This window comes from Tursiops truncatus, chromosome 15, assembly GCF_011762595.2.
Source record: "Tursiops truncatus isolate mTurTru1 chromosome 15, mTurTru1.mat.Y, whole genome shotgun sequence".
NCBI classification, from domain to species: domain Eukaryota; kingdom Metazoa; phylum Chordata; class Mammalia; order Artiodactyla; family Delphinidae; genus Tursiops; species Tursiops truncatus.
The window spans coordinates 57289660-57303847 of NC_047048.1; the positions used below are offsets into that span (position 1 = coordinate 57289660).

General features: G+C 53.9%; 3 protein-coding genes across 6 annotated transcripts; 1 reads left to right on the forward strand and 2 right to left on the reverse strand.

Moving 5' to 3' along the window:
• The first annotated feature begins 323 nt into the window (after positions 1–323).
• PCED1A (PC-esterase domain containing 1A) lies at positions 324–5091 on the forward strand. 3 transcript variants are annotated; one of them, XM_019950851.3, is made up of 8 exons: positions 324–464; positions 750–894; positions 1424–1503; positions 1612–1850; positions 1945–2095; positions 2192–2459; positions 4087–4356; positions 4705–5091. In XM_019950851.3, exons 2-8 carry the CDS (start codon positions 771–773, stop codon positions 4950–4952), a joined length of 1380 nt encoding a protein of 459 aa, XP_019806410.1. In that variant the 5' UTR covers positions 324–464; positions 750–770; the 3' UTR covers positions 4953–5091. The 3 variants fall into 3 exon arrangements, with proteins under 3 accessions (XP_019806410.1, XP_019806411.1, XP_004317398.1); XM_019950852.3 differs by lacking the exon at positions 324–464 and having other exon boundaries at positions 760–894; positions 4285–4356; XM_004317350.4 differs by lacking the exon at positions 324–464 and having other exon boundaries at positions 760–894; positions 2213–2459.
• Positions 5092–6364: 1273 nt separating this feature from the next.
• TMEM239 (transmembrane protein 239) lies at positions 6365–12757 on the reverse strand. 2 transcript variants are annotated; one of them, XM_073792793.1, is made up of 2 exons: positions 12637–12757; positions 6365–12342 (listed from the first exon to the last, which is right to left on the reverse strand). In XM_073792793.1, the coding sequence occupies exon 2, from the start codon at positions 12326–12328 to the stop codon at positions 11873–11875; it is 456 nt and encodes a 151-aa protein (XP_073648894.1). In that variant the 5' UTR covers positions 12329–12342; positions 12637–12757; the 3' UTR covers positions 6365–11872. The 2 variants fall into 2 exon arrangements, with proteins under 2 accessions (XP_073648894.1, XP_073648893.1); XM_073792792.1 differs by lacking the exon at positions 12637–12757 and adding an exon at positions 12476–12628.
• A 327-nt stretch (positions 12758–13084) lies between these two features.
• Positions 13085–13766, reverse strand: C15H20orf141 (chromosome 15 C20orf141 homolog). The gene is given in 3 exon segments (XM_033840428.2): positions 13085–13322; positions 13408–13597; positions 13600–13766. Coding segments are annotated over 3 exon segments (498 nt in total). The 5' UTR covers positions 13670–13766.
• Positions 13767–14188: the final 422 nt, after the last annotated feature.

Sequence of the window (14188 nt, forward strand, 5' to 3'; positions counted from 1 at the left end):
CCGTTCGGGTCACGTGGCGAGGCCGCGGCCACGGCCGTCACCGCTGTGGGTGGCTGCACTTGGCCGCCGCCGCGCCCCTCCCACGCCCGGGTGGGCCCGGCCCTGGCTCCTACTCCCCACGGCGGCCACCCCTGCTGCCTTCCTGTCCCCTCGGGCGTTGGGGGGTCGGGCAGAGCAGGACATGGGTGACCGGAAGTGGGAGTTGTGAGTGTCGCAGCCCGGGGCGGGGAGGGCCCAGGCGCTGTCGGGCCTCCGCGACTCACGCATGGAGAGTGCTGGGCGTCGGGCTGCGGACCGACCGCTAACCGGGACGCACGGGCTCTGCTGGGCAGAGGCTGTGCTGAAGCGACCGGCCTCTTCGGGCGCGGGAACATGAGGCCAGGCCCGGACCCCGCTGCGGGAGTGGCGCGCGGTGTGCGGGCCTGCCCGGGTCGCGGGTGAACGGCGCGGCGCCCCGGGACTCGGTAATTGGCGCGAGCGAGCGCGCGCATGCGCGGGGCGGCGGCGGGCACGTGGCGGGGCGCAGGGCTGCACCGCGCGGGAAGCGCCTCGGTGTCCTGGAGCCCTGCGGGCCTGGCGACCTCCTGCCTCATGTGCCAAGTGTAATGGAGACCGGCGCCACCATGGGCCCCACTCTGCTAACGCCACCTGGTCCCTGTAGCCCAGAGCAGCCCTGAAGGGGCCGCCGCTGGTCTCGTTTATTCCGTGTGGGCCCTGGAGCCAACCTGTCCTGAGTCTCCACCCTGCAGCCCGTCGTTGTTGGCGGCGGCATGGTCTTCTGTCTGGAGAACGAGGAAGCGCGCCGCCCGCTGGGAAGCACCATGGTCCAATTCCAGGCCTCTGAAGTCCAGCAGCTGCTACACAACAAGTTCGTGGTTATCTTGGGGGACTCAAGTGAGTGCCCTTCTAGAATCACACTTCCCGGTCCCACACCTGCAGCCTGTTTTCTGCATCTGAACCCTCTGCCTCCATCTCAAATCTCCTTCCTGATACCTAGTCTGGAACAGTCCAGTAGGTTTTCTCTTTTTATTTCCCTAACGCCTTACACAGGTGTCCTGACAGATGTAGCCTGTCAAGCTTTTCACCCCATCCTTGCTCAGCATTTTTCTTCCTGACAGTCCCCCACAATGTCCCTCATGGAAGCAGTGGATTGTGCTGTCTGTCTCTTGGGTGACTTGGCTGACTTATTTCTGCCAGGTGATCTTGGGTCACTATATACGGAGTTGAGAAGTGATGTACAGCTAGAAGGAACAGAGGTAGTGCCAGGACTTTGTAACCTCACCTTCTCTTCTGTCTCTAAGTCAACACTCCACAAAGGTGGTGTTGGGCAGCCCCAGCCCTGGGAAGATGGGAGGCCTGGATTTGGAAGGAGCTGGGGTGGAGTGCAGCCTGCCTCAGCCGCAGGATCTCTGTCTCCCTGCAGTCCAGCGGGCTGTGTACAAAGACCTGGTGCTTCTGCTCCAGAAAGACTCACTGCTCACAGCCGCCCAGCTGAAAGCCAAGGTGAGGGAAGCTTGGTGGCCATGCCAGTGGTGGGTGGGCACAGACTCTGGCCTGGTAGGGTCCTCCTCCCTGGCATGGGTCTGACCAGCTGGGTCGGGGGGTGGGCAGGGGGAGCTGAGCTTTGAACAGGACCAGCTGATGGCTGGGGGTCAGCTGGGTGAGCTGCACAACGGGACACAGTACCGAGAGGTCCGCCAGTTCTGCTCGGGTTCTGGCCACCACCTTGTACGCTTCTACTTCCTCACCCGCGTTTACTCCGAGTACCTCGAGGGAATCCTGGAGGAGCTGACATATGGGCCTGCCCCGGACCTGGTGATCATCAACTCCTGCCTCTGGGATCTCTCCAGGTTGGGGCAGGGGGAGAGGGAAACCAGGGGTGGAGGTATGGCTCAGAGGCCACCCACCCCTGTGCTCTTGCCCACCCTTTGTGCTACCCAACAGGTATGGCCGCTGCTCGATGGAGAGCTACCGAGAGAACCTGGAGCGGGTGTTCATGCGCATGGACCAGGTGTTGCCAGACTCCTGCCTGCTGGTGTGGAACATGGCAATGCCCCTAGGAGAGCGTGTCACTGGGGGTTTCCTTCTGCCTGAGGCAAGTGACCAGAGCCCCTTAGGATAGAGGACGGGGCAGCTGACTGGTAGATAGAGGACCCTCCCTTCCAAACCTGCTTCATTCTGTGGCTCTTAGATGCTGCACTTTATCACTCAGCTCCAGCCCCTGGCAGGCTCTCTGCGGCGGGATGTGGTTGAAGGGAACTTCTACAGCGCTACACTGGCTGGGGACCACTGCTTCGATGTCTTGGATCTCCACTTTCATTTCCGGCATGCAGTACAGCACCGTCACCGGGACGGTGTCCACTGGGACCAGCATGCCCACCGCCACCTCTCACACTTGCTTCTGACCCACGTGGCTGATGCCTGGGGTGTGGAGCTGCCAAAGCGTGACTATCCCCATGGTGAGCCCTACCACAAGTGGGGACGGTAGTGATGCAAAGAGGGCCCTCAAAGCATAGGGCTCATAAACAACAGGACAGAGATCCTCAAGGGGAGTAGAGGCCCCTTGAAGGACCGTTGTGGATCCTGAGTGCTCCTTCCTTCCCCTGGGTTTCTGTATGGTCTAGCCGTGTGGTCACCCATGTGTATGTGAGTGAGCATTGAGCACATAAGGCAGCATGTCAGAGACCCTTATGCTACAGATAAACGGAAAAGGAATGGGAATACTTTTAGACAGGAGTAGATGTTGGGGGTGGAAAGGCAGAAACAGAGGAAAGGTAATCCAGACAGTGTGGCAGAAACAACGAAGCCCCTTGGCTGGTGCTGTCACCCCCTCAGTTCCTGCCTGCTTATAAAGGGAACATCGTGGGTGATTGTTCCATGTCTGCTTCTGCCCTGGATCGTGTCCTCCAAGGCTAAGGTTCCTGCCTCACTTGTTGACAACTCATCCCTTTAAGCCACTTGTCTAGGACAATTGCTGTGTACATACTACCTACAGGATAGTGTTTATTGAATTGGAGACACGAATCATGTTAGAAGGCTGTAGTAGCATTAAGGGATGTGAGGGCATAGAGAGGTCAAGAATGTCACTTTTAGCCTGGAGTTGGAGCATCAGGGAAGTGAATTAGGATCTTGATTATATAATAGTCCAATTTCTTTGTTTTTTTAGGTGAGAACTAAATCTCATCTAAATCAGTTGGAGAACTGATCCCCAACAAATGAAGGGTTGCTCTAAAAGTTGTAAGGCTAGTTTATCGTGGCTCAGGTCTTCTGAATCCAGTTTGGAGCCACAGAAATAGGAACATCAAAGGGAAGAGTTGGGTGGGAGGATGAGTTGGTGAGTTTGGTTAGGGCAGATCTCTTTGAGGTACTGTGAAGATGTTGAGTAGATTTGGAGTCAGTGATGCCCAGCAGGGAGATGGCAGCTGAGGGCATGAATGTGAACAGACGGAAAGAGCAAAACAATAGCCATGTTTTGGAGTTGGAAGGGAAGAGGGGCTGATGGAAGAAACAAAAGGAGACAAGGGTAGAGTCACTTTCAGGGAGGACAGAGGCTCTTGGCCACGTGACTTGTCAGGAAGCGAGGAAGTGGTTACATTTCATAGGATAAGTGTTGAAGGAGTGGAGTAGGGTTAAAAGAGGTAGTGAGCAGTTGATGGAGAGAATGGCACCTGGGCAAAATACTCTTTGTGGGAGGAAATATGAAAGGAACAAGGGCCTACTGGGAGAAGGAAGTGACAGGATCTTTGTTTTTAAGAGAGAAGGTTTACTAAGCTTATTTATTGGTCTGTGGCAAGGAGCTGGGAGAGGAAAAAGCTAAAGATACAGGAGCTGGGCAACAGAGGGAGGAGACTGGAGGGGAGCATGAGGTCAGAACAAAGGCAAATCCACTGACTATTGAGACAGGCAGGGAAGAAAGAGTGCAGCTTGGGCTTGGCCTGAAATGAGAGGGGATGAGGAAACCTGTGTAGGAAGTAGAGGGTGCTGTGTTCTCCAAGAGGAGGGAGTAGAGGTTTAGAAGTGTGGACAGCCACAGTTCAGGGCGGCCTGGCTCCCCAGGCCTACCTAAAACAACCATCCCATTCCTAGACCCATGGATTGAGGACTGGCCAGAGCCGGATCATCTCTTCCAGGGGAGCCAGGGGCAGACCCCAGCCTTCAGGGAGCAGCTGGCCTTGCCCCCACCCTCTCCTTTACCCCTTCCCATGCATTTTCCCTACCCTCTTCCTCAGCCCTCCCCACCTCCTCTGTTTCCACTCCTGCCCCAGGATCCCCCTTTTTTCCCAGGCCAGCCCTTCCCACCCCATGAATTCTTCAACTTTAATCCAACAGAAGACTGCTCGATGCCACCCCACTTAGGTAGGTGCCTCTACAACCTCCCAGCACACCTTTCCCAGCATCCCCTTGAACCTCCCCCATCCTAGCCTCCTGTGTCCAGGTGGGCTGAGAGGAGTTGGGTAGCCCTTGTGCCCCCCAGGCTTGGGTTCAGTCACAGCTGAGTCTGGAGCAGCATCCGTAGACTCATTAATTAGCTCATTGATTGTCACAATTTCCTGACTTGGAAGTAGGGGAAGTAGTATTGCCATTTTGCAAATGGGGAAATTGAAGCCCAGAGAAACTCACCCTGGAGGACCAGAACTGCCTGAAGGCAGAGCTGGGCTCACCCTGGCCAGAAGCCCATTCTGATAATGGCTGGTTCTTTTGTAGGATGTAGCCCCGCAGTGAACTTTGTGCCTGGCCCCCTGCCTCCTCCAGTCTCCAGCCCTATCCCCCATGGTCAGCACCGGGGCCTGGCCATCCACCGGGGGATGCCACGCTGTATTCACACCAGCCCCTACCACGTGCCAAGGACAGGGGCACCCTGCAGGCAGCGTCCCAGACACTCAGACAGGCTGATCCATACATACAAACTGGACAAATGGCCTCCTCCCCATTCGGGGACATGGCCTGGGTAGAGTGGATCTTATGCTGGAGCTGAATGTGCCAGTGGCCCTGCAGTGCCTGCTTCCCACCCCAGGTGCTGGGCCAGGGTATCTTGCTATGCCTGGCATTGTTGTTGTCCATTGCTGTCACCAATAAAGGCATGGAAGAACAGAGTAGCATCTTTTTGTGTAAGGGAGTAGGTCTCCCAGCCATGATCTTAAAAGTTGGGGAGGCTGCCTCTGGGCTCTCTGCGACCTTGGACCTTTTAACCCACGCTGTTTAGAAATCATTGAATGCATCCTTCCTACTGTCTCACACACTTGTTTACACCCTCACCAGAACACACGTGTACTTAACAAAGACCCTGGAGGGGTTCTTTGTTGTCAGCAGCTCTTTGGGATTGGGAAATATCAAGGGCTGAGTTGAAATTGTCAATATTTTATATGCAGTTTGGAATCTGGCTAGATCTCACCTATACCAGTCTCACACATTCATGTGTATGTTCAACACTCATCTGCTCCTGGAGATACAAGATACATACCTTGCACAATTTCTTGGCACATGGTAGACACTAATTAAGTGGTTGGAACTAAACAAAAAGCTCCCGAGCCCATGTGGGAGACTGATTAGAACCCTCCTCCTCTCAGAAATCACCCAAGCGAAAGTGAAAATGAGAAACAAATGTAAATACCATATCTGATGACCAGGAAGGAGCAGAAACTCCAAACAGTGAATTAGGTGGATAGGCTGAAAAACGCAGTGGAACCACTGCTTGGTACAAATCAGTTTGGAAATTCTTGGGCAGCATTTACTAAAGTTGAACATTTATGTACTCTGTGATTCAGCAATTTCACTTCAAGAGAAATGAGTACATCTAGACAGATTTACCAAAAGACCTGTGCAAGAATATTCATAGAAGTTTTTTTCATAGTAGCCAAAACTTGGAAACAAGCCAAATGTCCATCAACAGGAGAGTGGGGGCGTCCCTGGTGGCGTAGTGGTTAGGAATCTGCCTGCCAATGCAGGGGACACTGGTTTGAGCCCTGGTCTGGGAGGATCCCACATGCCACGGAGCAACTAGGCCCATGTGCCACAGCTGCTGAGCCTGCGCTCTGGAGCCTGTGAGCCACAACTGCGGAGCCTGTGTGCCACAGCTGGTGAAGCCTGCGTGCCTTGAGCCTGAGCTCCGCAGCCGGGGGGAAGCCACCGCAATGAGAAGCCTGCAGTGAAGAGTAGCCCCTGCTCGCCGCGACTAGAGAAAGCCCGCGCACAGCAACGAGGACCCAATGCAGCCAAAAACAAATAATTTTTTTAAGAAAAGGAGAGTGGATATTCGTCCCATACAATGGGATAGTAATAAAGGAAAACAAATGCTGATAGATGCAACGACATGGATAAATCTCACAGATATAATGTTGAAAGAAGCCAGAAACTAGAATACATTTTATATGATTTTATTCTGCATGATTTCAAGAATAGGCTAATCTATGGTGATAGAAATCAGAATTGTGGTTACCTTTTGGGGGAGGTATTGATTGGGAAAGGGCATGATGGAACTACCTGGGGTGATGGAAAAGTTCTATCTGGCTGGTAGTTACATGGCCACACAAAGACACACAAATATGTTAAAGTTTATTGAGCCAGAGACCTCCCTGGCAGTCCAGTGATTAAGACTCTGCCCTTCCAATGCAGGGGTATGAGTTCAATCCCAGGTCAGCCTGCATGCCGTGCAGTGAGGGCAAAAAAATTTTTTTAATTGAGCCATACCCTCGATATTTGTGCATTTTATTCATATGTAAAATGTATGTATTATATGTCAATTAAAAGGGAACCAGTGGAGTTCCCTGGTGGCCTACTGGTTAGGATTCACTGCCATGGCCTGGTTCAATCCCTGGTCAGGAGCTGAGATCCCACAAGTCGTGCAGTTTGGCCAAAAAAAAAAAAAAAAAAGAATCAGGATATCCAGGAGTGGTTTAACATTAAAAAGACACCTAAAAATTTAATTCACCATATAAGCAGCATAAAGCAGAATAAGTAGTCCTTTTAGTAGATGAAGAAAAAAAAATTTTTTTTAACATTCAACATCCACTCATGATCAAAACTGCTACTAGCAAACTAGGAGTAGAAAGGAATTTCCTTGACTGGATAAAAGTTAACTATCAAAACTCCACAGTAATTCTTAATGGTGGAAACTTAAAAGCAGTTCTTTTAAAATCAGGATCAAGTCAAAGTTACCTGTGAACAGCAATTCCATATACCATTGTCTGGGAATTCCAGCTTGTATAGGCAGAAGATGAACACAAAGGAAGAGGACCTATTCTCATAACATCTGGCTTTTAGATGGATGTGGTATCCTTGGGTTTAGAGGGCTTCACAACTTACATATATGTTACAAATATTTTGCAAGTATACAGTATCACATATCGATTTTAAAAACTTTTTTGGTTTTAGACATTTGAAGACACAGGCCAGAAAATATGATAAAAGCTACAGCTCCTAAGTTCTTTTATTTTGAAGATGGAAAATATTTGAAAGGTAATAGAAATGTTTGCTCAGCAGAAAATAACTTGTCCAAAGTTGGTTGCATCCAGATCCTGACAGAACCTTACAAAAGACAGGTCTTTACCCCCGGAATAATAGACTAGGGTTGGGACAGCAGTCGGAGACAGTGAAGCCAGCTAGATTGGGCCCTTCCTTCTCCTGGATTCTCATGAGCTCTGCCCTCGATGCCTCTGGGTTTCAGGCTGGGGAACTCAGGCTAGAGTTTTGGGTTAAGGAGATTTTGAGGAGTCAATGAAGCCGCCAGTGGGCCGGAGATGCTCCTTCCTGGCCCCAAGATCTACCCTCTCCGCCACTGCCGGCCCGGCCCGGGAGATACCTCTCCCCCTCCTCATTTCCTTCCCGCACCCAGCCAAGCCCGACTCTTCGTAGCCAGAGCTGGAGGTCTCCGCTAGGGGAGCAAGCCATGCACCGAGTCAAGGGGCTGCGATTCCGGGGGTGGAGTGGAGGTGGGGGGAGGTGTTGATTTACGGGGGTGGCTAGCACTTACCCTATGTGAGTGCCCACAGCCCTCTGATCCCTGGCAAGGCTAGGGATTTCCTTCCCAACATAAGGCCCATGCCCACCCAGCTGTGCCTCCACGGTCAACGCGCGAGCTCGGCGCTCTCCAGCCGTCGCCCTGACCCCTCTCCCGCGCACCTGAGCCTAGAGGTCGCTCCTGGGGCAACCTCCCCGCGCAGCGCAGGTCTTCTCCTCCTCCTCCTCCCCCAAGGATCCAGTCGGCCCCCTCCTTCTCTGTGACCACGGACTCTCGGCGAGCAGTGCTGCTCCCCTCACCCGCTAGCGGGGGCGGGGCCGCCCCCTTTCCCCGGCACAGAAGCGTCTGGGTGAGAGCGCCCCCTCCCGGCTCCCCGTAGCTGGTCCTGAGCGGTTCCCTGGGCACCGCACCGCCTGCTTCCAGAGACCCCTCTTCTTCCCTCTAGGGTGGCCACTGACAACTCTAGCTCAAGTGGAGCCCCCAGCCTTATGATCCCCCTTGACACCGCCCTCTCTGACCCTCCCGCATCCTGGCCGCTCCTACTCATTGCTCCCCGGTCCTTGGGGCAGAGGAAAGTCCTACCGGGCGCTCCTGCTCCTAGGCGCTCCCCCAGGGTGCGTGTATGCCGCTGTGGATCCTCTCTCTGCTTTCTCACATGCAAGGCCCCTCGCGGCTGACACCTCCTCCACTCCGGTTCTTTATGCTCCGCCTGATCTGATTATTTTTCTGGCCAGGCCACAAGCGTTACTGGAACCCCACCCCATCTGAGCCCGCTGCGGGGTTGGATGGGGTAGGGCCAGCAAAGAAAACTCACCCAACCTCCCAGGTCACTGAGGCCAGTGGGACAGCTTTCCCTTCTTGGCCCAAACGGAAGGGCTTAGAACTTCATTCTAGCATGTTCATTCTCCCCAGACTTGCATTATTAAGCGTTTTAAGTCTAAATGGATGACTTTGTCTACATTTAAAGTAATTTCAGGAGTTATGTTTTTCTTCCCTCTCTGCAAGGTCCCTCACTTTATTTCCTTTTATCTGTGTACTCCATCCATCCCATTTGGCTGGCTCTAGAGTTCGCCATTCCATTCTATTTTTTGTTCTTATCAAGAAAAAAAAAGAAGAAGAAGAAGAAGAAAGTGTCTGGTTTTGTTGGCATGCATTTTAAGTTTGTGTGAAAAAAATTGCATTATTTTTCATTCAGCTTCTTTTCACTCAACGCTAGGATTTCAAGATCAATCCATATAGCTTCCACCCTTTCTAACTGCTGCCTCCTCTCCACAGTGCTCATCCACCATGTTTCACATTTTCCATTTCCTGCCACCACCAGTGAGTGCAATCATCATTCTCAGACGTATCCCCTCAACATATCCCCTCACCTGCAGTGCTTCTCACAGTGTGCAAAGTTATCCCTTGGGAGTCTTGTTAAAATGCAGGTTCTGATTCATCACACCTGGGGCGAGGCCTGAGCCTCTACATTTGTAGCCAGTTTACAGGTGATGCCTATACTGCTAGCCCTGGGACCACACTTTGAGGAACAAGGCCATTATGGGCCTCTGTGAGAATTCATTTTGGGTTGCTGGGTCACAGGGTATGTGTTGATCTAATTTGATAAGTATTGCCTATCTGCTCTCCAGTCTGGCTGTGCCACCCTACCCCACACCAGCAACGCAGGAGGGTAGAAGATATATATTTATGTGGGGAAGGGAAGAAGGCCTTCTCCTTGCTCCTGCCAAAATCCTGCCCCCCAGCGTGTCTGGTCTGGGCCGAAACCTCCTCTCTCAATCAGAGTGGCCCCAAGGCTCTGGAGTGATGTCCCTGGCTAGCAATGCACGGCCAAGTCAATGATGGGCCCAAGATTGGCATCCTGGCTTCATCTCTGACAGGAGCTTAAAGAACAGGCATTGAGAAGCCCTGGGGTCTTCAGTTAGGTTATATCTCCTCCATTGCTTTCCCTTTAGTAGCCTGTTAGGCTGGACTAGGACTCAAACAACCTGGCCTTGCCATTGGCAAGTAGCTATCCTGTGCCTGACTTCTCATCTCTAAAATGGGATGGTAACAGCATAGCTACAGTTTGTGGTGTGAGGAGTCAGTCCAGAAACTTTGCCTCACATACCAAGTGCCCCACAGGGGCCCCAAGACAGGTGTTCTTGCCTTTGTTTTAACCAAGAGGAAAATGAAGTTCAAGAAGGCTTAGCAATTTTTACCAAAGCCATGGAGCTGGAAAGTGACAATGCTGGGATTCAAACCCAGCTTCAGCTAATACACCAGAGCCCGTGCTAACCATGAACCTATTCCACCTCCATGTCCTGCCTTTGCCCTTGCTACCAGGTCAGATTTCAGGGAGAACTGAAAGGAAAAAAGGAGGACTGCGTCTGGGGTTTCAGGAGCTGCTGTTGATGACTAGTGGCCAGATGACCAGAGTTATGAAACTCTGCAGCGAATGGGTTTTAGCAAAAATGAACCTGGGTTCTAGGGGCTGGTCACCAGGGCTTGAGTATTTAGCTGGCAGGAGAGGGGCCTTTTGGTTGAGGGATTTAGGAACAGGGATTTTAGGGTTATGTATATAGTGGGGTCAAGACTAGATTGGGGAAGGTCAGGGATTAGGTGGAGGTCTGGAGTGAGGTGGGGGTCAGGTGGTGGGTCTTATCTATCAAATGTCTTACCTGTAGTAACTGATCACTCACTGTTTTATTTGGAGGGTTAGCTGATGTGTGAACAGCCAGCATCCTGGGCATCAAGGGATGCCACCTTCCAAGGCCCTCCTGGTGCTGTAAGCAGCTTGTTGGGTTGGTTTTAGAAACCCGTGGGCCGTGCTTTCCCCACTCACATAGCTGTGCAAGACTTTTCCTGGCACCAAGCCCCAGCCCCAAGCATTTCACAATCAGAAGAGTTCAACACCTGCATATTTTGAGATTTCATGGCATACAACCTTTTACATTTTGTTCACATTCGTCCATCCGCTGTTTACCATGGTAGGGCCCCAGTTGTATCCATGACAGAACATTTCTCTGAAGGCCTGGAGAAGCTATCTGCTCTTTAGAGTTCAATACAATATCGTGCAGTTTTCTGGTCTTTTCAAAGTACTTCACACATAGGTATTATTGCCTTTGACTCGCAACAGCTCCATGACAGGACCCGCTTAATACCAAAGCTCAAAGAAACTAATTGGCCAAGGCCACACGTTGCATAGGTGGGTGAAATGGGACTTCTTGTTTGTTTTTCCATAGCAAACCTCAGGAGTCTTAAAGAGTAAGTGCTCTCTGGGAACCTCACTACACTGGTTGGCCCATTTCCCAGAGGTGGGGATGTGGACTGAGGCAGGAGGTAGGAAGTCTAGGGAGTGGGGAATGCTTGGGCAGAAAGGTCTGGAAGGTGAGTTGGCTGAGGTCCCATGAGGCTTCTGGCTAGACCTCTCCCAGCTAAGTTTCTGTCAGTGGGCCCTTTCTAGAGCCTGGGGAAGTGGAAAGAGGAGGTTGGTGGGGGGAACGGCAAATACAGAGGTACCCAAGTCGTTCTCTATGAGTCTGAAGCTGAGACAGTTGAGCAGCTGCAAAAAAAAGATGCTGCCAGCTGCTAAGGGGGCCCCAGTGGTGTCACCACATGCATGTGGGAGCTCTTGACGGCTTGGTCAAGCTCTGCCCCTGGCTAAGCCTTCTGCCCTAATGTCTCTTCTCAAAGTCCCTGCCCCCGCACCCCAAGTACCTGCAGCATCAGCTTGAGGGAGGTGCCCAGAGGTCAGGACAGTCTACCCTGCCAGTTCCAGCAACATCATGCATGCCCTGACCAGTCCCAACTAAGGCCTGAAGGTCTGGGGCCTGCTGAGGCAGGAAGGCCCTGGTCCCAACTGCCCTCCCTCTCCCCTGGGCTTCAGGCCCTAGGCCAGGGCTCAACAGACACAAGCAGCAGGATGGCGTTGCCCTTCTATTGGTCCAAGTCCTGAGCATGGCTTGGGTGAGACATGGAGGTGAGGAGGCCCACGAGGCTCAGCAGTGTGGAGAAAAGCAGCAGGAAGGAGGCGGTGAAAAGCAGGGCGGGGAGGGCACTGAGCACCAGCAGCAGGACAGCCGGCAGCAGATGGAGCCACGCTGCAGCTGCCACGGGCCACAAGGAGCTCAGCAGGTGGGAGCCGGTGGTGAAGAGCGCGTGGCACAGCATCAGCACCAGCAGCAGGTAGAGGATCCCCTCCAGACCCCACAGCACACGCTGCAGCGGTTGCTGCCAGCCTGATGTGGTCCACCACTGTGTCCAGCTTGGGGGCACATGGCACACGCACCAGCGCACCCAGCCCTCCCGCGTGACCCAGGCCGACCAGGGCACTGCACGCTGTGGCCCCTCACCAGCCCCGATGGCATGCGTCTCCGCTCGCGGCTGCTGCATCACCTCTGGTGCACCTGGGGAGAGAGCCACGCCAGCTGCAGGAGCAGCCCTGGAGATGCCTGGCACCTTAGGGTGGGTGAGGGTGCAGGGGTCAGGAGGGTACCAGCATGGGTGTGGTGGGGCTTTGAGCTGGGGCATGGGTCTTACCTCTGGGCAGAGCCACTTAGGTCATGTTTCTTCCTGCAGCGCCCAGCCAGAGTGGAGCCCCCACTCTCACTGTCCCCACCCTTCCCAAAGAAGCCCCATTGTGACCTGGACTAGGGTGGGGTCCAGCCAAGAGAGGAAACACTGCAGGATGTGAGGCTTACCTGAGCCTCTTTCATGGACCCTCCAGGCTGGCAGGGAGCCTGGTGAGCCCACAGATGTAGTTTCTCATGTTTTCTTGTGGAAAGACCTCTCTGGATCCTCCTTTCCCTGCTGGCCGATATCCAGTCCCACTCCACTCTCTTGCAGTTCTTTCTCTCTGGACCCTCATTCTCCAGAACCACAGTGGAGGCCAGAATAGTGACCCCTAACCTAGAGGTTCTGAGATGGCTCCATTCCCTGCACTGGGCTCCCTGTCCCTTATCTCACTTTTTACTGATGCCCTCGGACTCAGACCTAGGTATCTACTGTCCACATTGTGGGGAGACCTCAGAGGTCCCCCAATGTAGGTGCAGGCTGGGGGATAAAGGAGTATCCTCCCACCTTCCCAGACCAGGGTGGAGGAAAGGAGGCCTGAGGAAACAGCACGGTCAGTGTATTTCCGGAGGGCATTCAGGCCCAAGGATGGAGGCAGAAAGCCAGGGCAAGCAGTGCCAAGGGCATGCCGCGGGCTCCCAGAAGTAGCTCCAGGCCCAGGAGCAGCAGCAGCAGAGCCTCCTGGAGGCTGAGTCATCCTGTGGCTGCCACTGTGGGCAGGAGTGGAGCCTCCTGCTGCCCTGGACCCTCGCCGGCCCCCTGACTCTGGCCCCCTGTGAGATGTGTGTGCTGTGGCCAGGTGGGACCTGCAGGCCTGTGGAGAGAAAGGGTGGCAGCTGGGCTTTGGGAGGTTGACCCCTTGCTCACCTGTCCAACCTTCCAGGCTGCTGTCCACTTACCAGTGGAGCAGGTCGAAGGCCAGTAAGCTGACCAGTAGCAGCAGCAGCGAGGCTGAGCCAGCTGTGGAAAAGACTGCCCGAACTGTCAGCCCCAGTGCCCCCAGCCCTAGGACACTGTCCAGGACCTGGGCCTGGCTAGGGCCCCAGGGGGACACACATGGACCCACTGGGCTACCCGATCCCTCCCCACACCCACGCCCCTGGAAGGGACTGGGACAGGATAAGCAAGGGCTTCGGGCCTGGGTAAGCAGAGGCGGGTCATGGAGGGAGGTGGAGGTTACACGAAGGACTAGGGCTGGGAAGGAGTATTGGGGGGAGGACCATGGGAGGGGGTGGGGCCCTGGCAGACACTCAAGGGTGAGCTCAGGCAGTGGGGAGCTGGGCTCCTTAGAAATCTCCCCCTCCCCACGCACCCACCCACCAAACCCTCCTCACCCCCTCCCACTTCAGTCAGCCATTCTGGTGGGTTGGGCGGCTGGAGCATTGTGACCTACTGCCAGGTGGGGACCTGGGGTAAGGAGCAGGCTAATGCTGGTTCTGGCCTCATAAGTAGCGGGTAGCTTAGGCAGAGTTTAGCCAAAGGGAGGTCTGACTTTTGAGCGCTAAGACTAATCCTCTTGTCTTTGCTAATTCTCCGCCCTAGGGCCCTCCGGTGGGGATTTGAGTTGCCAGGAAGGCACTATAACCCCATCACCACCTGGGCAGCTTACCACAGGATGAAGGGCTGCTTGTCTCTCGGGTTCCCGGGACTGGGTGTCCAGGGGCAAGTCACTCGATCTGT